The sequence below is a fragment of the Pezoporus flaviventris genome, unplaced genomic scaffold, assembly GCF_033815535.1.
Source record: "Pezoporus flaviventris isolate CSIRO_AGI_PZ_B2104156 unplaced genomic scaffold, CSIRO_AGI_Pfla_v1 ptg000001l, whole genome shotgun sequence".
NCBI lineage: Eukaryota > Metazoa > Chordata > Aves > Psittaciformes > Psittacidae > Pezoporus > Pezoporus flaviventris.
This window is the reverse complement of record NW_026892549.1, coordinates 64125684-64152544: the sequence shown is the minus strand read 5'-3', so window position 1 is coordinate 64152544 and position 26861 is coordinate 64125684. Positions and strand designations below refer to the sequence as shown.

General features: G+C 43.3%; 3 protein-coding genes and 1 long non-coding RNA gene across 6 annotated transcripts in view; 2 read left to right on the top strand and 2 right to left on the bottom strand.

The window, feature by feature from the left end:
• Window positions 1-10051, top strand: part of WDR33 (WD repeat domain 33) — a 66501-nt gene extending 56450 nt beyond the window's left edge. Inside the window, exons 18-23 of the mRNA XM_061462599.1 lie at window positions 630-732; window positions 996-1458; window positions 5011-5177; window positions 5299-5391; window positions 6211-6396; window positions 9408-10051. Coding sequence (XP_061318583.1) covers window positions 630-732; window positions 996-1458; window positions 5011-5177; window positions 5299-5391; window positions 6211-6396; window positions 9408-9631 — 1236 coding nt within the window. The 3' untranslated portion in view covers window positions 9632-10051. The remainder of the gene's footprint in view (window positions 1-629; window positions 733-995; window positions 1459-5010; window positions 5178-5298; window positions 5392-6210; window positions 6397-9407) is intronic.
• Window positions 5245-8096, bottom strand: LOC133273911 (uncharacterized). The gene is made up of 3 exons (XR_009744958.1): window positions 7840-8096; window positions 7216-7312; window positions 5245-5368 (listed from the first exon to the last, which is right to left on the bottom strand). It is a non-coding gene; the product is annotated as an uncharacterized LOC133273911 (long non-coding RNA).
• Window positions 10052-10075: 24 nt separating the features above from the next.
• Window positions 10076-14218, bottom strand: LOC133273900 (vesicle transport protein SFT2C-like). The gene is made up of 2 exons (XM_061462584.1): window positions 13112-14218; window positions 10076-10316 (listed from the first exon to the last, which is right to left on the bottom strand). Exon 1 carries the CDS (start codon window positions 14164-14166, stop codon window positions 13507-13509), a length of 660 nt encoding a protein of 219 aa, XP_061318568.1. The 5' UTR covers window positions 14167-14218; the 3' UTR covers window positions 10076-10316; window positions 13112-13506.
• Window positions 14219-16084: 1866 nt separating this feature from the next.
• Window positions 16085-26861, top strand: part of LIMS2 (LIM zinc finger domain containing 2) — a 31631-nt gene continuing 20854 nt past the window's right edge. The window contains exon 1 of one of the 3 annotated variants that reach the window (XM_061462533.1): window positions 16085-16193. In XM_061462533.1, coding sequence (XP_061318517.1) covers window positions 16183-16193 — 11 coding nt within the window. In that variant the 5' untranslated portion in view covers window positions 16085-16182. Of the gene's footprint in view, window positions 16194-19638; window positions 19792-22150; window positions 22287-26861 lie in introns of those variants that run through there. The other 2 variants (XM_061462542.1, XM_061462524.1) reach the window with 2 other exon arrangements.

Below are 26861 nucleotides of genomic sequence, written 5' to 3'. Positions count from 1 at the left end.
TGTTACTGCCTGCTTTGAGCCCTGTCATTGCTTACTAACCCATTAACGTGTCTTGATGCTTAGCCAGGTGTTAGGACTTGCTTTTGATCCTAGATGATGTTTTGATCCAGCATGTTTAAAATGAAACTCATGTATTTCCTTGTGAAAAGTTTACAAGGATTATTTGTAAAAGTCTTTATTTTTTTATTTGGCATTGTTTTATTTTCTTCATTTCCAAAGGAAATCTTGGTCTGTGCAGTTCTTTAACTGCATTTAAATCAGTACCTGATATTTTTCAATCAAATAGACAGTTTCCTCATCTGCTCTAACAGATGCTCTGTTAGAATACGTTAACTCTAGCTAGAATGAGCTTTTAATATCTTTGGTTGTTATGGGTAAAATTCTAATCTCTAAAAAGCCAAGTTTGCTATAAAATGATGTGTTCCTCAGACAGTGACTGAAAAGCATTACTGATATGAATGTCTGACAGATTAGGCTGAAACCCTTGGAAAAGCAGCTGTTTCTCTCGTAATACCTGTGTGGATGCAGTCTTTATGTAAAGAAAATTGTTTTGCCCCTTAGAAAATGCTTAAAAACAAAAATACTCACCCATGGCAATTCACATGGCTTTTCTTATTATATGCTCATAGGATGGACAGAACCCAGGTCCTCCACCACTGATACCAGGACTGGGGCAGCAGGGAGGACAAGGTCGCCTTGGCCCTCACAACCAAGGACCAGGTCTTAATAAAGGTATGTTTATTCTTCTGTGAGTAATTCTACTGAAGAGGCTGTTCCAGTGCAGTGCCTTGAGACAGAAAAAGCTACAGCAGAGGACAGGGCCATGACAGAGAGGAAAGCTTCTGTAGACTTGGGCTGGAAGGAAACGTTGTGCCAGAAGAGAGTGATGTAACATGAAATGTATAGTGTGTACTTTGTAGAACTGCACGAACTAGGGCATCCTAAAGCCTTTTTAGAAACCATTACAGAAGTCTGCTATGATTTTTTCCCTCAAGGTGACTCCCGTGGTCCACCAAACCATCACATGGGCCCTCTCTCAGATAGAAGGCACGACCAGAACAGTGGTGGTCCTGACCATGGGCCTGAGAGAGGGTTGTTTCGAGGTGGCCAGGAGTGGGGTGATGGTAGAGACAGCAGGGGCATGCCAGATAGACGAGGACCTCACCCAGATTTCCATGATGACTTTGATCGACCAGATGACTTCCGTGACGACTTCCATCCAGATAAGAGATTTGGCCATCGATTACGGGAATTTGAGGGGAGAGGAGGCCCACCGTTGCAAGATGAGAAATGGAGACGAGGTGGACCTGGGCCTCCCTTTCCTCCTGATCACAGGGAATTTGAAGGAGGGGGTTCTAACCGTGGGCCTCCTGGTGCTTGGGAAGGACGCAGACCTTCAGATGATAGATATCCACGGGATCCTGAGGATGCACGCTTCCGAGGAAGACGAGATGAGAGGTAAGAATTAATCTATTCATTTTTGTGGGGGGTTAAAGGGTAAATGGAGGGAATTCTTTCTTCCTGGTTTCCTCTTCATTAAGGAGTCTATCTGTTTCAGATTTATAAACTGGAAACCAATAAGGAAATGAAAACTCTAATATACCTGAGTATAGAGTCCATAAAAATCATTCAGTAATAGAAGAAAAATGGTCATTGTACACAGCAGCTTCCGTGTCTTTAAACAGTAAGTAAAGAGAAGGCAGGAAATTTTTAGAGAAGATCCAGTGACACAGGATGAAGATTTGAGACCGTTTTGATGAAAATTGAGAGGAAACTTGGAGGTTAAAGTGGCAAACTTTTGAACACTAGAAGTGGATTTTGAGACTTTGTCTCCAGTCACAAACTACAGCATGACTGTAGGGACTGTAGAATGAGATGTAAGATACTTGTAAGGAGTAGAACAGTGATCCTGCTATCAAATATAAGGGACAGAGCTACAGCATCTGCTGGACTGTTGAGACTATTTTCTCATGGGTTTGCTTGTAGAGATTTTATTTCTCTTTCTGACTTTATTTCTTAATGCCAAGCAAAGAACTCGGAGATACCCAACTTACAGCAATGTCCACATCATTGCTCAGTTTCCAAATAAATTAAGGGATGAATTTGTGTCTAGTTACAAATGTAAATATGGAGGAATTATGCTAACTCAGCAAGATTAACTGTCATTGAAATGGCTCCACATTCATACTAGTTTAACTGGGTTAAATTTGGCCTCCAAGGTCTAAGCCTCTCACTGCCCACCAACTCTGTATGTATAAGAACATGTACAAATATCTTGTGGTCTCCACATAATGTGAACTTTGTGTGTTTTAGTTGCCTTTTTAATCGTTTTCTTACATTCCTTTTACTTTGCATCTACACAGCTCTTCTTTTAGCTATTTTCTTCCTAGCTCTGTAAAGCTGTACCTTCCTTTTGTGTGAAGAGTATGAAAAGAAATGAACAATAACTAAGAAAAGGTAACAAAGCCATTTTTAAAAAGTAAAAGTAGAGAGAATCCAAGCTGAATGCCCTGCAGTACAGAACTCTAAGATGCAGCAGACAACGCTTTTAGAAGCTCAGTAGAGATTTTCAAATCTTACCTTGGAAATGCTGTGGGACTGGAAGGTATTTTATGATGATACTGAGTTTTAGAAAGGTTTCAGGAAGATTCTAAGGACCTTGTGACCTGTAAGTCTAACTTATGAACTAAGAGGAGTCTGTTTGTCAGAGTGCAAGTGTTTGTACAGTCTGGTTTAAAAGGAATCAGCACAGGGCTCTAAAAGGCTTATTGTGCTTGCAAACTTAATGAATTCCTTTGAATGAAGGCAAATTAAGTGCCATTTACTGCAGATGCTGATTTGAACTCAAGAACCCCAACTCCTCATTTAGCTGACTTGGTTTGGAATTTAGACTGTAACTGGTTTGATGAAGCATGAAGGAAGCGTGTGTATGTGTGTTTCTCTCTAATTTCCCGTCCTTTTCATCCCTGTCCTGTTCTTACTGTACCTATGCACATTAACATGATGCTTCTACTGTAGAGACGTGCCTCTTCCTGCCTGCTAATCTGCACAGTCTGTAGTTCTGTACGTTAAGGTCCTAGGCCTCAAGGAAGAAGATCCAAGAGCAGTCTAAACAGAAACTGAGCCCTATGCAAGGCAGGGGTTTACACGTGACTGATATGAAATAGAATATACATAACACAATATTAGGAGCTGTGGCTATGTCAGGCATAGGTGTGATAGATTTCAAAACTAAACCATGTCCATAACGTTGCCTGGAAACAAAAAGGAAAGGCCCTATTCCTGCTAGCCATAAGACTTTGTGTTGGAAATCTTGGTGATTTACACGCTAAGCAGAATCATACCATATCAGTATTAAAATGGGAGGCCCTCTAAAGAACATCTAGGAGACTGTGCTGTTTCAAGGCTAAACAATATTGCAATGTGATCATCTGAACCATTTGTACCTGAAACTGCTCAGTTTGTTCTCCCAGATCATCCAGGTTAATGTAAAATGGTTCATTGTCCATACACAGCACTCCCTCCATCCACTGTTGTACCTCTACAGGCACAGCAGCCTCCTCTCTGTGTTGTGGTTGTTCTCTGGGAGGTGGAGACAGACCTATTGTTTTTCATGAAACATAAATTGTAAAAGTTTAACACTATTGTATTGTGTTCTGACTACTGTTAAAATATTTAACTTTGTAATTAAAAGGTTAATGTTGTTAAAAGTCTAAATAAAGGTATCTAAAGTTTTGCTTGTAATAGGATGCACCGTGTCGTTAATGAGCTGGGGAAGGGGACGCTGCACAAAGCAAACACCACCCCTGTATTATGGAGGTTACAGTTTGGCCAGCGTGGAACTGGGAAGAGAGGGGAGGTGGGGGGCATCAGCGGGAATGGGCAAACAGTGCCCTGCATGATGTGTGCTGCTGCTGAGGGGTGGGCAGGAGCAGCGCGGGGTCGCACTGACCGTGAGCACTCCAGAACCAGTGTGCCTGCACTGCATAAAGCTCTCACCTGTGCTTGCACAGAAACGGGGCTGTAAACTAAAGCAGTCCTAACAACCGGCGCTAGAGAGGGCGCACTTCTGGAGGTGCAGTAGCACACAGAACACATCTGTGCTGCAGGTGTTTAAACTGGCAAGGTGAAAACCGAAACTACCGGTGTTCATGCAGCCACCTACAGGCTTACCTGAAGTGGCGCTGACATTTCATTAAGAACCATTCTTCTCTCTGAACACCTCAGTTAAAACCTCAGTGTGATACTGGAGGAGCTACACTCGTTTCACAGGAGATGCACAACCCAGTCATAGCAAATTACTGCCACGGGACCTAGTAGAAATTATCAACTTCAGTGTCAAAACTACCTTTTGCAAAGCAAAATCCTTCATTATTGCAGCTGAATAAACTGCTCTTCAGGTTGTAGAATGCCACTGTGCATGCTGGTCAACAGTCACCCTCATCCCTACAGAGCCAAAGGCTGTCTAGATTCATCTGCTAAAACCGTAAACTGAGAAGAATGGAACAGAAAAGAATGTTTTAGGTTAGCAAAAATCAATGGAATGAGATGCTGATGTGTTCTGTTATAGTCATGACTCTCATTGCTTGAATTCTTCCAGTTTGTTTTTATCACTACAATGGAAGGGGGAAAAAATGGAAGGGGAAAGAAGACCACCACATTAAGGGAAATTCACTTATACTTTACCTTCTATTTATCATCACTCACAGATTACTCCCCCCCACCCTTTATTAAATGAATACAGTATATTTGAAAGTATTTTTCTTGTTTGAGAAACAAACACAATCAGCAGAAGGAAATAAGGGGAAACTACAAAAAAGAATAGACAAAGTGCTCAAAGGCAGAAAACGAGCACTTTTCCACCTACAAATCCTATTCTAGTAACTGTATGTGCTACAGTATTAAGTAAAACAGTTCAGAAATGAGTTGATGATTAAACTGAAGCTGGCTGAAATTCCTCAATCTAAATTCTGTCTAAAACCCACATTTGTACCATGTTCTTTCTTGTAGTTTCAGAAGAGGAGGACCCTCAAGACAGGAGGGCCGGGGACCCAGGGGGAGAGATGGCTTTCCTGGACCTGAAGATTTTGGGCCAGATGATGCTTTTGACTCTCCAGATGAAAACTCAAGAGGAAGGGACCATGGTGTTCGGGGGCGAGGTCGTGGTGCTGTGAGAGGTGAGTGGAACATTCTTCCATACTGAAATGCAAGGATAAGGAAGCAAAGACACTTCCTGGGCAAATTACAGTATTGTCATGAATCCAACGTCTCCTGTCCACTGCATCTCTTACTGCGCAGGAGGCCGGAAGGGTTTACTTCCCACTCCAGATGAATTTCCACGCTTTGAAGGAGGGCGGAAACCAGAATCCTGGGATGGAAACAGAGAACCAGGTAAAAACTGGAGAGGTTTGTTTAGATAACTGCAGACTTCTATAATATAACCAACCAATGACCAAAAACTTAGGTGTAAAAATCACTACTTCTTCCTGTACCTCACATGCTCATGAACAGTCTTTTACTATAAGAACACCAAAACATAGCTCTTTGGACTTCTAAATTCAAGAAAAAAAATACTATACATAATTTAACTGGCTCCAAATGCAGGTGCCTCAGCAAACAAATTTATTATGGCCTCAAAGCCTCAATTTTAAGTTGATTTACTGTACAGCCTGGGACTGCCTGTTGTTGTCACCTGTGGATGAGTGAAGTACATACCTGGGGATTTTTTGAGGTGTACGTTAAAGCCAACAGTAATCTTTCTCTTGGGTGGCATCTTCTGTTGTTGCAAAAATCATGTTTTCAGCTGCAGTGTCTGACAGCTTACTGAAATTTGCATTTGTGTTACTAATGGGGGAAAACCTGAGTTTTCAAATGTCATGGAAAAAAACGCAAATGAATAGATGCAGATATGAACATCTCTAAAATATATGAAAATACACCGGAAAGAACCCTTTAGTTTTGTCACTTTCATTCCCATCATCCTTTAGAGACCAGTTTTACCTTTAGCTTTCTTAAAACTTACTCATCTAATGTTTGCTTGTTTTCCTGTTGGGATGGGGAGGGGGGGAAGCTTTATGTTAATTTTAACTTAAAATTGTGTGCCAAGTACAATGGAAAAGGTGTAAATTGATGTGACTTCCTCCAAAAAAAGTGAAGAATACCAATCACGTCAACATTACTTATTGTCCTGTTTTTTCTCTTCATGCTCAGGTCCTCGTCCTGATCACCCTTCTCATGACAGGCATTCTCCAGCTAACAGAGAACGTGCTTCTTCACTCCAGGGCATGGACATGGCCTCACTGCCACCACGTAAACGTCCCTGGAACGATGGACCAGGGACCTCTGACCACAGAGAAATGGATGCTCCAGGTGGACCTCCAGAAGAGAGGGCCAAAGGTAAAAAGCCCCTTCTATTGAAAATCTTATCTAACACCAGCACATTTTTCAACAGTAGGCTTATCCAGAATTCTTTATCTGTTCAGAGGCAATAAAGCTGAACTGGTAAATATCTGATCTTGCCAGCTGTGAGGCTGAACACCAGTCTCATAGGAACACAAGAACGGAGGGGTTTTCTGGAACATCACATCCAAATCTTTACTCTAGCTTCATGTAATCCTCTCCTTCATTGCCCTGATCAAAACCAGTTAGGTTTTGGCTCCCTGTTACTCCAGCTAGAAAACTGTTAAAAGCTTTTTTCCCCTCTGATTTTCAGTATAGTTACTTGTTATTCAAGCTTGTGCTAGCACCCTTTATCGGAAATATCCTTCCTGTCTCAGCTTTCACTCTGTTGGACCCAAATGTTTTAACTCTTTGCTCTTGAGCAACCTGGTCTAGTGGAAGGTCAGGGACATTGCAATTAAATGATCTTTAAGGTCCCTTCCAACCCGTATCAGCCTGTGAGTTGTCTACTTGTAAGAGTGTAAGCACAGCCATCCATGACCAGACTAGAAGTCCATAAAGCTCAGTAGCTTTTCTTTAACACTAGCCAGTAGCAGGTACAGAGGGAAGTGTTACTCTGTTCTTAACAGTCTAAGTCTGTAGTGGTATGTCCTGTAAATGCTTTCTCAACCTTGAAGATCTGTAGTGGTATGTCTGAAATGCTTTCTCAACATTGAAGATCTGTAGTGGTATGTCCTGAAATGCTTTCTCAACCTTGAAGATCTGTAGTTCAGTGACTGGCTACAATATTTTTATATCTAATGGCTTTTGACTTACCTTTTGTGTGCTTCTCTAACTGCTTTAAGAATCATACAAACTTTTGGCATCTGCAAGATCTACGGAGAGCTCTAAAACTTAATTGCGGTAGACTATGCTTAAAAAAAGAGGAAGGAAAATGTTTTCCTATTGCTTTAAGCCTTTTGCTCACTAATTTCATTCAATGATGTCTTGTGTTTTAACTGGAACAGCTGGAAGATGATGCCTCTTATTTCTGAATGCCATCTCTGATTGCATCAAAGTCTGCGATTTCCAACCTGAACTAGCTCTTCTCCAAGTCGCAGCTCTGATCCGTATCATTTACTCGCCTTATTACTCTGTATATATTATTTTCACTTTTAATTTATCCTTTTGTAAATTAAACAGGGTAACTAACAGTTGCACACACTATTTAAGATATGGTTTATCATCTATTTCTGTAGTCCACTTGGTTTTGTTCTCCTCTGCTTCCTAATAGCTTCTGATGTCCTATTTATTTCCCTTTTTAACTGCTGAACAGTCACACGGCACCCTCATGCACCTAGCTACTGTAACCAACAAAATAACTTTCTTCTGGAGTAAGCAGCTGGTTCAGACCCTATTGCTGTGTGTGTTGTTTCCACAATCATCCGGTTAGTCTTGTACCAGTTCTTGATCCTTGTTCTTATAAATCTCAGGATTGATGATGTCTTTTGTTAATGTTGTCTTTGGGGCTTTTTTAATGTCCTCATATTGACAACCCACTATTTAGTGGTCAGTAACAGAGGTTCTTCTCAGTTGCTTCCAGATGCTGAGAGCCTGTTGTTTTCTGTTGTTAGACCTCTACTGTGCAGCTTTGTCTTTGATGCCACCAAATGTCACTCCACTTCTCTTACTGTTGTCCTGAAGCTTGTTTAGTGTTAAGTGCACTGACAGTAGGTTATGCCCTTCATTCACAGAGGTTTTTCATGAAACCTTGCTGGTGAGCTCCCTCTGTATCAGTATTTTTCCTTTCAAAAGGCTGTGTTTCTCATTTAGCCAGCTTCTTATCGAATCTGTGAGGATTCCTTCTCCAGCTTCAATAGTAATTTGTGATAACTCCATCAGATGCCTTATTGAAGTCAAAACAGTTGTTAACTACCACGCTTCTTTGGGTGACATGTTTTAGTGTGAGGGGTCCCTGCCCATGGCACGGGGGCTGGAACTAGATAATCTTAAGGTCCCTTCCAACCCTAACTATGCTACGATTCTATGACTCTACGATTCTTGTGCCTAGACAACTCACTAATGTACCCAAGACGGTTTAGAACAATGGCAAGAAAGCCTGATACCGAAACATCGACAATACTATTTCGTGTATGGGCTGTGTCACTTTCAGTTCATTGGTAAAGTCATGTGAAGGTTAAAACTTCATGAATTATACGCTCTGTGGAACAATTTGGTCTTTATTTTACATACAACCAAGCAGTCAACAAAAAAATCCTTCTTGCTAAAGTGAGGAAAAATGTCCTCATTCAGCTGTAGCACTTTGTTGTATCCACAAAGCACTGTCAACATTACTACTTTGGGTTCCCTCCCCCCCCACAGATACTATTTGTTATTTTGAGCTAATGACTTTGGGGGTTTTAATATTAATTTAAGTCTCAGTACTAAGACCTGTGAGAAGCCGAAAATCCCGTTTCTGGCAGTAAGAGCTGATGTAGTTTGTTCCTGGTTAGTGATTAAAATAGAGCATTTTTCCATTATTTCTAGCAAAAAATAGAACAAAACCAGTAATGTTACTCATTGTCTTCACCACCAACCTCAACCCATCCATCAGTGCAATGTCCTTTTTTTAGGAAAAAAAGTGTTTTTCAACAAAAATGTATAGCGAACCACGATGGTGTTAAAGCACAAGAGTCGGGTACACCTGGCAGTTCTGAGAACACCATGACTATCACTGCTCTAATTTACTGAAGTGATTGCTGACTGTATCAGCTATAAACTCCCTTAATTCCCATGGAATTGTCTGATTGCTGTGCATCTTCTGGACTGTAATGGAGACGCTAAATCTATGTAAGAAAAATCTTGCAGAAGGGAGAGAAGGCAGAAAATTACAGGTCTCAACTATGCTTGGTCTGCAAATGAGTATCCCATAGTTCCTTCCACAAAGGAACCAGCTAAATATATGGTATGGCTGAGAAGAGGCATTGCTTAGACTCGAACACCAGTAACTGACTGTGCTTCTTTTTTAGGACGAGGAAGTTCGCAGAGAGCGTCAAAATCTGGGAGATCCAGTTCTTTAGATGGAGACCATCACGATGGATTCCACAGAGATGAAGCTTTTGGTGGAGGCCCTGCAGGAGGCAATAACCCTTCTCGAGGAGGGAGGAGTGGAAGTAACTGGGGAAGAGGACATAACATGAACTCTGCTCAATCAAGAAGAGGATCATCCAGGGGTGGTGGAAGGGGCCGATAGAAGAGGCTTTGACTGGGTCACACCCAGTCCTGCCTGGACAATATTTAAATGGATTGCTACTCTGGACTCATAAAGTAACCTGCAACAAACCTGGATTCTTTAACTGGGATAACTGAATGTGCATTAGCTCCTAACAAGACAGGGGTCTTTTCCTAGATCAGTCAACTTCTGCTAGCTGCAGCACTGTAGCTGGCTTTCTGGTTTGTCCTCTCCACCCTTGTTTTCCTCACCTTCTTTTACCTGCTTGGTTTTGTGAAGAGCTGGAATTTTTTTAAGTGATATGAGGCATGGAGCACCTCCACAGATTTCAGTTCACCTCCAGACAGAAACCTGTTCCTATGTGTACAGTTTGTCAGAAGAGTTACGTTGGTTTTGTATGAATACAGAATGTAATTTGTGCAAAAATTAACATAAAATCAACCCAGCGTGTGATTCTTTACTCACCTATCACTATAAAGAGGGTGGTCTTTAGGCAGACTTGTGTATCAGATGGAGCAACAGAACTGCCTCCTGAAACCTCAGCTGTCTGAAATACTCATAGCTGCATGATTCCTAGGTTTTTTGTTTATGATGCACAGAGAGCTTTCATTTTCACCTTTAGCCACAGCTGTCTACTGATTACAAGTGGTGCTGACGTTAACATTCCAAACCAGGGGAAACCACCGCTGCTTGCTAGTCTGCCATCCTGAAAGATAAAAACGTGGAACACTGCTTAGAAAAAGCTGTCATAGACATAGTGTGAGTTACATCCTGGACTACCAGCAAGACAGGCATCATGACAGACGTTGTCATTCTGTGCTTCAGCTGGGCAAGTCAAATATCTTTGTTCAAAACAGCATCTGGTTATAGAAGCTGAGGAAGAAAGTTTAGCAGATTGATTAATATGGATGCACACGCTTTACAATGGCTGTAGGAGGCACTGCTTAAAGATAGCTGGTTTCGGTAGGGTCTGGTATGTTCAAACCTCAACAGCTGATCGCTTTCTAATCGCTTTTTAAGTATAGTTTTCTTTAGGATATAGCTTCCCAGTTTTATGAGCAGAGGGAAATGATGAGGAAGAGTTATTCCCATTTCCCACATTTCACAATAAAGCTGTTTACGCCCATGAATTTGTTTCCCCATAAATCATTCATATTAATCATCTCCAGTCACCAAGTTATCAAAAGGCTCCTTTAATACCTAAAGCCTCAATGAAAATTTCACCACAGAAGTACGTATTCTAAAGCCAGGAAGGTCCCACATTAAAAGCATGGGATATAATGTATAATGAACAATACTACCAGGCATCCATCCCCCCTGCCCTGACTTTTCTGTTTTAATAGTCAGGATACTATGGTTTTGTACTTCTATAGCTGTCAAGGCTATTGCAACAACATAGTGAAACACGGCAGCTATTTTATCTGACGTCTCAGTCAGATTTACCAAAGACCTGATGACCTATCTTATAGGAAGAGATCAAAACACGGGTTAACACTTATCTGCTCTTCTCTTGCTTCAATCAGTCACAGATAGCATTTTCTTTCTTAGTTTTGTAGTATATAAAATGGCATTTGAAAGTTACAATATTTAACTGATCATTAGCCTATAAAATCCTTGTCATGTGGCTCTAGAGACAACGATTTTAAAGGCATTAACTGGGGAACAGCTGATAGAACACAGTTTCTTCTTTGAGGACTAAAAATGGAACTGCTTTTTAACCTGTACTTGAAGAAAGGCTTTGGTCACTTTTGGTATACATCAGTGAGTTAGGATCTATTCTGAAGTTTTGATGATAAATATCAGTATTTTGATAGCAAAGTGGAAAGCGTGCCCTCTCTTTTTTTTAACAAGCCCTATATATTTTTAAGGGGCTGAAAGTTATTTTTATGTAATAGTTAGAGTATGATTTAGAGGATGAGCTTTAGTCCTCAATTAAACTACAGTCCTCTACCAAAACAAGAGTGCACCCAACAGCAAACCCAGCTGTTTCTGTCTAGACAAAAGGGAGTATGCTTGGGTTTCCTCTGATGTTTCCTGAACTCTTTAAACCACTGGGGTACTTGGTGTTGAGTGAAATTCCTTATCAAGGGGCAGCTTTTTTAATTAAATTTTGAAATATTCCACTAGCATGGAATATGCACAAAACGTTTAAGAAAAATGGAAAGTGAGCTAGCTTTTGCGTAAAATCTTAGAAGGTGACAGCATGGCAGGAGAGACACAAGTGTCCCAGTCCATGGTCCTGTGACCACTGTTGCTGGGAAATGGTAAGATTACTTAATGGGAATATACTGCTGTACTCTTTGGGTCAAGTCCATTTACCAGAATGTGGAATCCTTATCCTCTACCTGCTAGTTTACAGCTCCGCCTTCTCTTGGATTGGTTTAGTATGTTAGTGCTGTTAGGAATAAACTAATTCTCTATACTATAGAAGTTGTAAAAATGAGAGAACCAATTTAATTCTGTTTAGATAGCTCAGATCTACGTTTTTATGGGAAAAGAGTGACCGTTAGTGGAATGTCTGTATTGAAATTTGGTACACAATTGGTTTTATTGAAGTAATCTCTGTTACATTTAGGTACCCCCATTTAACAGTTTCAGCTTAATTCAGAGTATTAGCTGAATACACTAAAGTCTAAGTAGTGATATCAGGTAAATATTACATTGTTTAGCTTTATTTTGTGTATAAGGCACAAGTAGTGAGATACTCAGGCTCTGAGCAGGTTAGGCCTGGTATTCCCCTTTACGTGCAGTAGTACAGTACACAGCCCAGCTGAAGTACCAGGCTCCCAGCAGGGACTGTCAGCCCAAATTCAGCACCTTCCTAAGGCTGCTTAGCTTCTGCATTGAAACTGAGCTGTGCTGGCTATCAAAAGCCCTAATTACCAGCAAGTCTTATTTCTCAAGGTCACACTGTGGCAAGTAAGCAATTCCTGCCTAAATTGAGAAATCGAAATACATATATATATATATATATATATATATGTAAATTAAGTTCTAAGAGCTGAAGCTAGCCTTGTAAAGCCCAACTGTTACAGCAGCTGTAAGGCAGCAGCAACACCTTCAAAGACTTAAGGCTCTTACCTAAGATTAGCACCTGTCATCCTATCACTGTCATGCACCAAGACCTTAAGGTTATGGCAATCTTTGTGACCCATAGCCCCAGGAAAGTTTGTTCCGCTGACTGGATGGTATTTTAAAGACTGGGGTTTTAGAAAGGAAAGCAGTTCAGTAGAAACTGTATTCATATTTACCACTGGTCTGATGTGGCTGATGCCTGTACCACTCAGCAACTGAACCATGTTCAGTGTAGGGGTCAGCACAGTAACGAGTTAATAGCAGTTAACTGTTTTGAACGTTGACCCTGACACTTGACCAGATTTCACTAAGCTGTCCCCACATTTCAACACCAGCCAGCCCTGCAGCCTCAGCTGTAAGACACTTGCTTTTCATGTCATGGGCAGGTCAATCCTTATGTTTCACTGGCTCCGTAATCTCACTCACGTTTTGAAGTAGGCTGCAGCAGCCACATGGTCCTAGACTGGAGGCAGGGAAGTGGGATGCTGCCAGCTCCTACCCGAACCGGAGAGGCTCCAGACCACGGCTATGGAGCTGCCTTTGCAGTAAGGCAGAATCCTGTGCTCAGCTGGCACCAAGCCCGTCCCACCTGAGCACAGACAACGCGTTCAGAGTCCCCGGTGCCGCTCGCGCGTGCCAGCCCCTGTTCTTCTGGGTCAAGAACTGGCGAGGAAAGCCCAGCAGCAAAGCCAAGGAGGTGAAGGAAGCGGCGTGCAGACGGCGCCATCCTCATCCCCGTCTCGGAGAGGCGCCTCCGTGCTCCGCCGAGCGCGAGTCTCTCAGTCCCTCCGTCCGAGTCCCGGCGGGCTGCGGCGCGGGGCTCACACCGGCAGCGCTTTGCCCCCGCGCCGCACCGCAGCGAACACGAGGCCGCCGAGGCGGCCGAGGCCGGCGGCGCCCCCGGGCAGCGCGGCCAGGAGCGCGGCGGCGGCGGCGCCCAGCTGGGCCGCGGCGCCCAGCGCCGTCAGGAGGGTGCTGCGCAGCGCCAGCGCCGCGTAGAGGGTGCCGCCGAGGGCGCCCAGGTAGAGCAGGGAGCCGCGGCTAGGCTCCCGCAGCAGGCGGGCGGGCCCGCGCAGGAGGGCGACGGCGCCCAGGGCGCAGAGCGAGCCGAGCGACCAGAGCAGCGCGAACTTGCGGGCGCGGAGAAGCAGCAGCGGCACGTACAGCGCGGCCAGCCCGAAGCAGAGCGCGGCCAGCAGCAGGCACAGCCCGCTCCCCGCCAGCCGCTGCCAGCGCGACAGCCCCGGCAGGCAGGGGTCCGCCTCGGCGGCCCATGGCCAGCCCGAGCCCGGCCCGGCCGCCGCAGGTGGGGCGCCGCGGCCCGGCGAGAAGGGGTTCACCGGGCCCAGCCAGGCCCCCGGGCCGCCACTCCCCACTGCATCCTCCTGCGAGCAGCCGGCGGGAGGCGGCGCAGGGCCCGCGTTGGCCGTGGCCTTTGAGTGCGCCAGGTACTCCTGCAGCTGCCGGCCCAGGTCCGCCATGGCGAGGCCCGGCACCGCTCCACGGCGCTACGGCGACCAGCCTAACCGCCCCGCGGCCATCTTGCGGAGCAGCTGCATCCGGGTTACCGGGGCGGCGCGCGTGCGCGGAAGGCTGAGGCGGCGGGGGCGCGCCCTCGGGTCCCTCAGTGCCGGCGGCGCGGGGCTGGGCTGGGCTGCGGGAGGTGGCCGCTGCTTTTGGGCAGGCGGGGCCGGTGAAGGAGGTGTCCTTTAAAAGAGATGTCTGAGAGGAGGAGTGGTGGGGTTCGCCGGGCAGGGGGTGCTGGGACTGGGGCGGGCGGGCAGGCAGGCAGGCAGGCACATACGTACATACATACATACATACATACATACATATATACATACGTACATACATACATACATACAGGGAGAGCCCTCAGCCGCTCCGCATGGAGCCACTGGAAGAGCTTGGCAGCTGTGACCTGCAGCACCTCATGGTCTCTTCAGCAGGGAAGAAGATGGCGTCACGTTCAAAACGTAGATGGGTCAGAGGAAGGTGGTATCTGAGGTTGATGGAGCCCACAGGGAGCTCCATGGGACACAGCAGTCCCGGAGGCCGAGCGCTGCCCAGCGCCGTGTTCCCCCAAGGTTGGCACCTGGAGTCTTCTTACGTCTAACCCTAGGTCTCTGCCTCTCTGAAGGAGAGCTGCAAGAGCAGAGACATTACATGTAGGAACCATCCCAGTGGGGCTGGAGACGTCGAGAATGACCAAGAGCTTGTCTTGTACCCCTGTGTGCTCAGCCAAACCTGTTAACTCATTGGCTGTTCATTAATAACACTAACTACTATTCTGTCCTCAACCAACTGTTACACCAAAATAAGAACGTCCAATTCTTCACCCTGGTTTAAAAAAGTAATAAATAAAAACATCAAATGCTAATTTAACCTTTATGATTCTAAATGTTCACTGCAGGGCTGAAAAAAATGAGTTGTTTGGACAGCAGGAAACAGCCAGCACAGTTTCCATCATCAGTGTGCAGCACTATCCATAGCAATGGTGAGTCACAGTGTATTCGGCTGCCTCACAAGATGCAGATCAAGTCTGAAATCGCTGTTGGCCAGGAGCTGCCTGCCCCATTTGGGGGATCAATTTAGCATTGGTACATTGATACAAGTCAGAGGGCATAGCACTCTCTACCTGCTCAGGACAAAGTTTAATGGTTGGCAAGACTGGATTGGATCATAGAATGGTTTGGGTTAGAAGGAATCTTAACGCTCATCCAGTTCCAACCCCCTGCCACGGACAGGGACACCTTTCACTAGAGCTGGTTGCTCTAAGCCCCTGTGTCCAACTTGGCCTTGAACACTGCCAGGGATGGGGCAGCCACAGCTTCTCTGGGCACCCTGTGCCGGATGTTTTCAGAAACATTGCACCTGGAGGTGTCTTTGGGAGCAGGATCCCTCTTTGCCAGCAAAGGGTATCATCTAACTGCTTTCTACAACATAGCCTTCCAGGCTGCGTCTTCTGCTGCCCTGACAGTAAAGCACGCTGCAAAGATGTTTTCCCCTTGCGTTGAGGATGTGCCATGAGTGTAATAGTCTGTAGTGGCTGGGAGGAAGCGTAGTTCTTTGTTTATAGGAAAATGAAGTCATGTCAGTGAGGTGTATGTCAGATATAACTGTACACCAGATAGCGGCTCTGTGACAACGCGTTTACCTTCTCCCTCCGGGCTCACAGTAGCACCCGAGGCGGTTACTGTCGGGCGGCACGAAGCGGCGGTGGGACAGCGCCGTGCCCCGGGGCCGCCGGCTCCCCGCCGCTCCCGAACTTTCCCTTTATAGGAAAAGTATGCGCGGGGCCGGGGGGGCTGCCCTGAGTCACCGGTGGCCGCGGCTCCCGCCCACACCCAGGGGCCCGGGCCGCCGCTACCGCCGGGCAGGGGCGGGGTTTGCGCTGCCCGCCAGGGCTCGCTGGGACTGGTGTCGCCCCGCCGAGCCGCGTGTGCCGCCCCGCAGCCTCTCCGCCACGGCCCGGCGCCGGCCGGGAGCGCGCCGCCATGACGGGCAGGTAAGGGCGGGGAGCGGGAAGCCCGGCCGGCAACCGGGGGTCGGTGGGTCCCGCGCTGGGCTGTCCCTGCCTTCGCTGGCCCTGTGGAGGGTCGGGGAGAGGTCCCGTGTGCCCGGGAGGAAGCGGTAGGGGGAAGAGGACGTTCTGTAAGGTTCAGGCGGCGCGGCCAGCTCCCGTACCGCTCCGTGGGATGGAAGAGTCGGAAACAGCTTCTTGGAAGAGCAGAGTAAGGGCTGCTCCGATGTGCCTTACCCCTGCGTGGGGCAGTGGGAAGACCAGAAACAGAGTTGGAAAGGAGCAGCGGCGAATCTGAGCTGTGTCCGCCCAGCAGCCGGGTTCCCTGCAGCCTGTTCCCGCTTGTGTCCCGCACTTCGGGACCCTTCTGACTGGTCTTCACGCTGCCCTTCTGCCCGCACGGTTTGCGCCTCTTTTGGCTGTGGCCTTATTGTTACACTTCTCAAGAGCTGTTTAAATGTGAAGCTTCATTCTCCTCCCACGCTGACACTGGGCGGAACTCTGTAAAGTCACCTAATAGACAGCTGTTAATGAGAAAAGCGGTGGGGAGAGGTTTTACTGTTATCTTCCAAGGGTTTGCACAAATGCTTTAGTGTCTTTGGTCACTTTGTTCTCCCATCTGTAAAATAAGAGACAGACGTTATAAAGCAGTTTGTGAAAATAAGCTTGCTTTTGAAAAATATCTTGAAGACGAAAAGCATGAAGAAGTGAAGTAATACTAGTATTAGCAGGGTGCCTTTGATAAGATAGCCACCCTCCGGAATCCTACTGTCATTGTAATCCTGAAGCATTGCTCTTCATGGCCGGGAATACTGAAATGGATCTGGAGTAGTTTGTGTATAGTGCTCATTTTTCTTTTATGTAAAGTGTTGATGTTTCTGTTATGCAGCTTCTTATGATTATTCCATGTAGATCATGTTTGGTGGGTTGTTAGGTATGAGTACATGCTGAGTAACTGTTATATCCTTATCTGTGATTTTCGTGAGTGTTATTTTTGCTCTCCATGATAATGGATTGATGCTGACTTGTGGTTAAAACACTTGTGTTTTGCTTCCTGTCTTTTGATTACTTTGTCTTTTCTGTCTTAATGGTCCCTTTTTTGTTCTTTGACATGTGGGATAGGTGTGTATTTACACCTTTACAGTAATTTCCTTACAAATAGAGGAAGACTCAAGAGTCTTAAATATTCATAGGTCATGGGCAGCTCCTGAAAGGGAACAAGATGGGGAGGACCTGGGAAGACCTGTGGCTGTATGAACCCAGGTGGTTCTGTTTTTATAGAACTGTGGTATAGTACTGTTCAGAATGACATGTTTTCTCAGGTGAAGTTACTCAGCTGCAGAGGGCAGTGAGAAATGCCTGTGGCCAGTAATCCTTGTTGTCTTCTAAAGGTGCTTCTTCAGAAACCTGCCTGTTAAGGTATAGCGCTGTATTGAGTGAAAAGCTTTGGTGTGAAGCATGAGTTCTGATGGAGGTAATTGAGACACTGCAGAGTGTGCAGGTCTTCAAAAGTAATGCAGAATTTCTGTCTCCTTCTCCTCAGATGTACTTTAGAGGGTTGTTAAAATAAGCAGGCCTTGGCTTTAACTTTTTGGAGAAGGAATGCAGCTGTTATTTAATGTTTTCAGAAATGTTTGTCCTAGAAAGTGTGTCAGCTATGAAAATGTCTGATTTTCTGCTTGCTGTCACTGATAGGACAGAAAGATTAACTGTTCTATCAGAGACATGTATCATAGCTGTAATTCAACAAACCTTTTCCTCGGTAATTGTATAATCCACTTAGGGTAGCAGTTGCCCAGCAAAACAAAAGCTGTACTTTTCAGTGTCTGCGAAACATTGCACTGCTGAGCAGCTTGCATGACTGATGGCATCAGACAAGCACTGTGTTTAGTGTTGTTATCAGGCTGTGACAGACTCTGAAGTCATTAGAAAGAATTCGGCACTGACAATGTACCTCCTTAGATCCGCCTACAGGTCACTCGATTGAACTGTATCCAGCTGTTGATGGATATTAGTTACCTGGTAGTTCTTGAAATCTGTTGACATTATGTAACCAAATGTTCTCCAGCATTTGCGATTCAGGGCTTTGGGGGTACTGGAAGGAGATGAACTGTTTTCACAGCTGAAGCATCCCCATAATATCCATCACTGGGAACCTTCCAGAGCCAGGAACATGACATCAGTGTGCCTCTGGTCTTGAAACTGTTGACACAAGGAGGGGAATGATTTTTGTGTTACAGTGTGTTAAAGCAAGGAAGACTGGAGAAGGTGAAGTGCTAGCACATTATTCTTTTTCACTTTACCTTTCTTGTCAAATAGAAACATAAAAGGACTCTCTTCTAGTTACTGCTAGTTACTAATCATTAAGATTGATGAAAAATAACTCCATTTTCAAGTGTTCTGTCCCATTTACCTGCAGAGAGTGTCTCCTGAATTTCAGTAGCTGCAGTTATTCAATTTACTGATTTTTATCATTAGGGAAGACTATAATTCCACAAAAATACAAAGAAAGATGTACACTTATATGTATTCCTAATAGAAAAGTATTAAAATGGGTGACTGTTTAGCAAATGGAAACTGGAATATTATGTGCATCACAAGTTACATTGTGACAATGGGAGGAAAACCATAGATCACTGGAACTTGTAAATAGTAATTCTGACTGCCACGTCTTGGCTGAGCTGTTTTATTTCTCTGTGTCTTGACTAAAGTGGCTATCATAGCCCCTAATTTCAAGAGCAGTCTGTAGTTTAAAGGGATGCTGTTAACTCAAATAAAAGTCACACTTTATTTGAGTATATCTGTTTGAGCTAACATCCAAAGGTGACAGAAAGTTATTAAGGAGAGATATGTATTTTTGAGTTACATGTTGTGTAATTACATTTGGAAATAAAGTCTGTATTAAGAGGTAGTGTGTTAGATATAAAACCAGTATGTTTCTAAGCAGCCTTTCTATATTTTGCAGTGTTGAGAAGTACAGTTTGTGTGGGCTTTGGTGCCTTTAGAAGTACACTGTGGTACTTCATTACCAAGGAATAAGTGAAGACTGCTTCTGTAATTTGTATTTGATATGTTTGGTCCATCTCTCTATTATGATTTTGCCTTTTCAAGGATGGTTGGGGGTCGGTTGTTGTAAGGGGTTTTGTTGGTTTTTGGGGATGGTTTGGTTTCTTTTGGGTTTTTTTTTACTAATGTGTTTTGCCCTGTTTTCTTTGTTCTTGATGAACTTTTTCCTAAGAAAGAGGGTCAGTTAATGACTGGTGAACCAAACACTGTAGAAAATAAACCAAAATTGAAGGTAACTTCTTGTAAGACTTTGCTGTGGCGTTGATTAGAAAACAAAAAGGTAACAAAAGCCTGTGCTGGGTTTTTTGCTTTTAGAAATTAATCTAATACAAAGCCCAAGGAAATATGTTTTCCAAAGTGCATGTTTCAGGGCATAATTATTTTTGTAAGAAATTTGTGTTATCACTATATTTGGTCTAATTGGGATCTGGATACGCCTATGCACTTCCTGCAGTCAACAAAAGAAGAACAGCTGCATTTACAGATACGCTTATTGATTGTTCCTAATCCACTTGAGGTAAGAAATAAGGATATATTATTTTCGATTGGGCTAGCATTTGACTAGGTGCTTTTTAATTCAGTAGAGAGCTGCTGCTGTGCAAATGCTCCATTTTATGAAGTAATTGCAGGGAAAATCGTTTGGAGGAGGAGGGAGTATAGAGGTCGATAATACTAAGAAAGGTTGTTAGCACTGACTAGAAAGTTACCAAACTAATAGATGTCTCATCTCTGAGTTGTAAGCAGCCATTTCTACTCCTCTGGGTTGAAAAATGTGATTTTAATCTTATAATCTTTCCATCCACATCTGCTCTCTGAGGTTCTCCTAGATAATTTTAGCTTGTAAGGTCCTAAGTAGTCTGTTCTGGGGGACATAATGATGGTTCTCTGAGAATAACTACTTGTTAATGCCTAAAAGAAGCCTAGCTGCTTTCTTCTCTGCTTTGGCCCAGAAAGTAACCAGCTGTGAGATTTTGGCATTGACTCTGTCTTTTAAAAGCTCTTTGTCAAGAGAGAAAGAAAACCAAAATCATGTATTTGGACTCTTAATGTGCGAGGAGTGAGTAAGCAAGTGAGTTTGTGTTGAGGGATGGGAAGACGGGATAGTTACTGTTTTGATGTTTTTTTCCTTCAATCCCCTCATCTTCCCTTTTGAAGAAGAGAATCATACTTTGCTGTGGAAGAGTGAGTATTTGAAAACCAATAAAATCATGTTGTATGAGTCAGAAGAGTAAAAGCTTAGTTGTTTGAGAGAGGAGATGTTTAGCCAGATAGCTTAAGTTTAAGGGAGATTAATCATAGAATGTCTCAAGTTGGAAGGGACCCATGCGGATCATCAAGTCCAGCTCCCCGTTCCTTGCAGGACTACCTAAAACTAAACTATACGCCTTAAGAGTGTTGTCCAGATGCTCCTTAAGCTCTGACAGGTTTGGTGCCATTAATATTCTGCTTTGTGGTTAAAGTAAAAGGTGATTTAATATAACAATTTAGAACAAGTGTTTTATTGCTCTAAAATTTAAGAAATCAGCAAAAGCACCCAGTGTGAAGGACATTTTTCTTCTGTTCCTTTTATATCATAAAGTAGAAATGGGTAAAGCACACATGCAAACTGAAAGAATGATAGTGGCAGATTGCTGTCAGAGGTCAGCAGTCTGAAACTCCCAACAAAATGCAGGGTGAATTGTAGGTTTGGAGGTTGCCAATTCCTGAGTTTGAATCTACGGTGTTTTTTATTTGTGCCTGTTCTGCTGGGTCCTAGCAAACCCTTGTGTTTTTCTTTAAAGGATAGAAGAAGAGATCTCTGCTGGTTCATACTCATTTAGTACTTAGGAAGTCATCACTTCTCACTTTCTCCAGGTTCTAGTTGTGGAATATATTTTACTCTCATGCAATAAAAATCCTCATTTTGATACAATTTATTAAAAAATAATTTATTACTAATGACTCTTGAGATGTTTTTCATGGTGTTGCTGATCAAATGACACTGACTCAGATGCTCCCATCCTCCAATCCTTTCCCTTTGTCCTCTTAAAAACTGACCTCAGTATTCTGAAAATCCTTCCCTTTCTGCCCCCTACAATGGGCCGAGCCATTTGTGCTGTGAGCCTCTTTCTCTCTTGCAGGGGTGGGTGGAGAGGAGTGGTGATAGAAAGGGCAAACTCCTGCTCGAAGGCCCTGTTCAGTTCGCAGCAAAGCGCTCTGGAGGCTGGAATGCCAAGTATGTTCCTTCTCCCTGCTTCCTGACCTTCTGCTGCATGCCACTTCTGCAGGCTGGAGTGCTTCCGGGAAGCAAAAATCCTTATGGTTTTGTTTCTTGGAATATGCTCTATCCAAATGGAAGGAACAGTTCTGTTGTTTGTGGAATCCTTAAGACATTTTGTGATGCAGCAGCCTTCAGGGACCCACCTTAGAGATGCCAGGGTCAGATATGGATCTGCAGTAAACTAAACTGTTTATTCTCAAGAGATCTAATAATCCATTTTGGTTTTCTATATTTTTGTGTTGCTTTGATTAAAAAGTTTTCTCAAATTAAGTGGATTGATTATGTGAAAGCTCAGGACTTTTTGTTTTAATCTCACTCATGAAATTTATATAGATACATTGTACAAGCCTAACACAGAATGACTTCCTGGTACAGACTCCTGGTGTGCTGGCTTAAATAGGTAATTACTAGTGGAATACAGGAAAGAGGTTGTCTGATCTTGAAGACTGCAGGAGAGTGGCAGATGAACTGAAGGAAACAGTGCTCGAACTGCGGTCTGTGCATCCTGCTTTAGCTCTTCTAAAATGTAAAGGCAACTCCCAAAAGGAAGGTGACTCATTGAATATCAGTGTTGCCAGTGTTTGCTCCAGTTGTCTCTCTGCCTTCCCCTTCACAGTGGCATTGGGTGCCATGGCTGGCCTGAGACTTCGAGGGCTGGCATCTTCCAAACTTTATCAACGCCGGCAGGATCGGCTAAGTGGCACAGGGTCACTCCTGAGCAACAGAACAGATACAGCAGCTGGGATACGTGGGTATGTCTCTGAGATGAAAGGAATGGCATTGTTGAATCATTTTCCAGGAATTGATAGATGTACAGTTTTGATGGTGTGTCTTTTCTGTTTAAAGCGGGAATTGTCTGCACACAGCCGGAGGGGATGAAGTCTGTTTATTTCCATTTCCAAGTTGATTACGAAGGAAAAGACTTTCCTCATGAGAAAGCTTTCTGTTTTTAACAATAACAGGAAAGCAACAGTGGAGAACCTTCCCCATTTTGAAGCACTGTACAAGACTGTTCAGAACCAACATTAGGGCTGGTGTCATTAGTGGTGAAGTATTAAGGTACTGTGGGAATAAAGAAATGGTGAAATGTAGTCATTTTTCTAAATGTTGATTAAATTCTACTGTTCCTTTATTTGTAGGGTGCAGCAGTGCATTTTTTCACATATACCCTTAACAGTAAGCTGGTTCATTTTGGTTTTTATAAGCTCCAGTCTGGCAGAAACTGAAGCTTTGTGTGTAGCTGCTGCTTGAGATTATTTAGAACACATCAACCAAAGCTTCTTAAATCTTCCCAGACAATTCCTTTGCTTCATTTGATCATTGCTGTTGCTGTGCTTTGGATCAAAATTTTCCTTTACTTTTTAATTTTAGTTGAAGCTAATTTGGGGCAGGAGAGAAAGGAACAAGAACTAAAACCAGTGTCTTACATTTTGGGAGAACTGTGAGCTGCAGCAGCAATATGGGATCTGAATTCTGTGTCACTGGGGAGTTCAATGAGCACGTTGGAGCGGAGTGTTTTTTTTGTAGCAGTCACAAGTTTTGAATTTCAGTCTTTTCTTAGCAGGAGGTAGACCTGATGCTTACCTGTGATTGAGCTGGTTTGCATCTTAGTTTGAACTGTGGGTCCCTGACTAGAGCCCTACTTTTCCCACTATTTGTCTTTTAGCCTAAAGCTATTATTTAGTTGGTAAATTTTCAGGTTTTCCTACACAAAGTCATGGGTGTGAACGTGTGAGAATTTAGTGAGGATGGGGATAAGAAGGTAGTGAAAGAAATGGTGATGCCGTTGAGCAGAGGATGCTGTTCAGGGAGTAAGAAGCATAGAAGGGACCTGTGAGAGAAAAGAAGGTAAGCACTGAGGAAGCAGCAGTGGAACACAAACAGCAGAGTGTGAGCTGGAGATAGGAAGGATGAGGAGATAAATGCCCAGATATAGTCACCTCACATTGTCAAAATGTAGTTTGCTTCCAGCTATTTAACTCTTTCACTGTAACCTGTAGCAGCATGTTTATAGTACTTGGCGCTACACTAGTATGGTTTTTGGTGGAGAAGAAGGTTCATTCTCATTTGCCTTCTATGTCAGCTCCATTTCAGGAGCTGGAAGAAAAGTAAACGTAAATCCACATATTTTGGTTGTACTCAGCTGGTAATAATAGATGATATTATCTGGGAATTTTATCTCCTGAATTACTTGTATTTTATCCACAGTTTTTGAGCTTCTGATGTTTTTTGCTTCTCCTTCCTGGTAAGTCCTGATAACTTATGTCCTTTCTTCAGGCAAATGAGAGTAATCCGAAGTAGAGTTGCTGCTAGTTGGATGATAATTGATGAACCCATTCAGGAATGGTCTGTCTTATCAGTGCTGGTAAACAAACATTTTAACTCCTTTGAGATAAATGGAAGTGAAGAAGAGAAACGTTGTATGTATGTAGGGAGTTATTTATCAAATACACATTGTAGGTGAAGTGGTACATGCTTAATAATAAAAGGATGTTTTTCCTGTGTAAAATGTATAATCTGTTTGAAACCTGTGCCTTTCTTTACATTGTTGATGTTTCCTGGGCTGAGTGAACGCCGCTAAGTGTGTGTCTTTTTAAGTAACTGGTCATGGTTCACTGAAAATAAATATTGCATTGTGTTGAGAGGGACTACAAAGTACCTGTGGCACAGGGATTTTTTCTGTGTGAATACCCATAGACTTCCATTGCTGCTCCTGGTCTCAAAGGTCTCTCTGATTGTGGCTTCCCCTGCAGGCCAACCATATGGACGTTGTTCTCAGTTGAAATGTGTGGCAGCTGGCTTCTGTTAACAGCAAGGAGAGACAAGGAGCTGTAAAGAGTTCCTTCCCCCCCCCCCCCCCCCCCCTTGTGACCATAAGTTTCATTTGTATGTTTTTCTTTTCTTTGGTTGTCCTTGTGTAGAAAATAAGAACAAAAAAGTGTTTGTTTTGTTAAGAGAGATTGGGGGCTGTATGGTCAAGGAAGCTATGCTGAGAGAAATGCTATACATTTCTTACTTAGCCAGCTGTAAAAAAATAGGGAATGAACTGAAAATTCAGTGCAAGGAGAAGTGCTTAAATTGTTAAGCTGTGTGCATAGTTTTATCAAGTGCACGACAAAGCATACATTTAACAAATGGGATTTCATGGCAAGCTTAGTAATAACCTTAAAGAAGTTAAATCACTTTGCAAAAGTTGCCCAGATAGACGTCCATTGCAGTGAAAAGAACAATAAGGTAGTTGAGGGCTATTTATCAGCAGAAGATCATGAACTGGTGGCCTTCCTCTTTCTTTTTTCTTTGTATTAGTCATTGTCTGTGAAATGAATCATAAGGTCTGGTGTTGTCTGGCAATTTTTTTGGGGGTTTTGTCGTGGTCAACATTAAGGACTTAAAGCCACAAATCCTCAACCATGCTATGGGGGTGGGAAGAAGCCCCTCTCCTGGAGTGTTCTGGTTTTTATCTTAGCTACTGGCACCTATGATATATACAGTTAGTGACAGCTTTCTAGGTGTTTGACTTTATCCTAGGCATTTCTGTGTGTACACATACCAGAAATGATCATGTAAATGTTATGATATTGTGATATCTTCTGTGTACACCAGCTTCTATTGGTAGACCAGAATGAGCGGAGAGTACCTCTCTAGGATTCCCTAGCATAGGTGCAGTGTCAGTGTGCTGAGATTTGGAAAATTCCCTGGGTTCTTCCATCTGGAAATGTTGTCTTCCTTTCTTTTTGTAGTATCTTTAAGGTCGTTGGTCATTTTTGTATTAAAAGTAATTCTTCATTCAGCCTTGTGATGGGGAACTCCCTCTGATGCTAAATATCAAAAGGTTTTGAGACAATTTAAAGCACTCCTTGCACCTGCAGTTCCTTTCTTGGACCTGATGAAATCTGGGACTGTTCATTTGTTCTCCTCTTTGTCTAGTTGTCTGATTCATCTGTGTTTAAGCTATTGAATTCTACTAATGCAAAGGCTGGAGTTTCTCTTCTACTGTCTTTGCAGTTCAAATATTAGATTTGTCTTTTTTCCCCCAACCTGTCACCAGTGCTAGATTCCTGTGGACAAATGTTTAAAAAAGGATGTAAAAGTATAGAACCTGCTGGTATTTAAGTCCAACCCTTTTATCTGATATCCCCCCCTAGATGTACAGTATTATGCAGGCCCAATTTCTTGAACCTATATGAGAATATGATGTGAAAAATATGACATTTGCTAGTCCAAATATATAGGAAACCAGTTTTTAGAAGATAGTGACTTTAGTGAAATAAGAAAGCAAAATGCTTTCAAACCTGTACCGGTGACACAGAATGGGTCTCCCAATTAACTTTTACTTCTTATAAAACAAGGATTTTTTTCTCTTTATATGTTTATACTAAGACTTTATATTAAGTACTTCTGAGAAGTCAAAGCATAAGAAACCCACACTTAATGGTAAATAACTAATTTCTGTAGGTACTTTGGTAATTTGTTAACGATGTGGCATGTAATGGTGAAAGATTGGAAAAAGCGTGGTTTGAGCACTGTATTTTGGGGCTTTGCACAGGACAGGATAACTTCAGGATGTTGCGCTGGTCATGTTTTAATAGCCTTTCCTGTCTTTGTGTCAGCAGCTTATTGTTAAAACAGAGGAAGATTCTGTATTTAACTAATTGCAAAAAGATCAGCAAACAGAATACAAGAAGCACTCCATATTGGGGACTGTCCTTTGTGGGGAGGATTCAAATCTAAATGTCTTACGATGGACACAGCAAGTCAAACTTTTGTGATCATTCTTGACACCACCATCAAAAGGGTGCCTTTGGTGTTGTTCTTCCTCTCCCAGCGCATTGGTGGTTTTTCCCTGTGTATAATATTGTGTTGTTAAAGAAGTATTGGGATATCTTGAGCAAAATTCCATAGTTAGAAGTTGGACCTTTGGAATCATCATGCATCAACAGAACAGTAAATAAACTCTTGGGCTCTAGATAGTCCCTTCCTTTTGCAAATGAATGAGGTAAATTACTCTTTTGAGAGTTAAAAAGTTAATCCAAAGTCGTACTTTGTGCTAAGGGAAGATAGAACAGCTAATAATAGTGCATTTGGCTTTCAGTAGGAATTTAAATTTCACAACAGATTTTATATTGTTTAGAAGTTAGGGTTTACTGTGGGGTTACTCTGTCTTGACGGCCCTCAAATGCTGGTTTCAGAATGGAGGCTCCTGAAAGCCTTATTCTTATGAGTGAGTCCCTACCTCTTCATTATCTTTCTCACCAACACAGCCATTCAGCTTGTGTGGGAATCTCTCCCAGGATAAGTACACTCAGTAGTGTTTGATGTGAACTGTC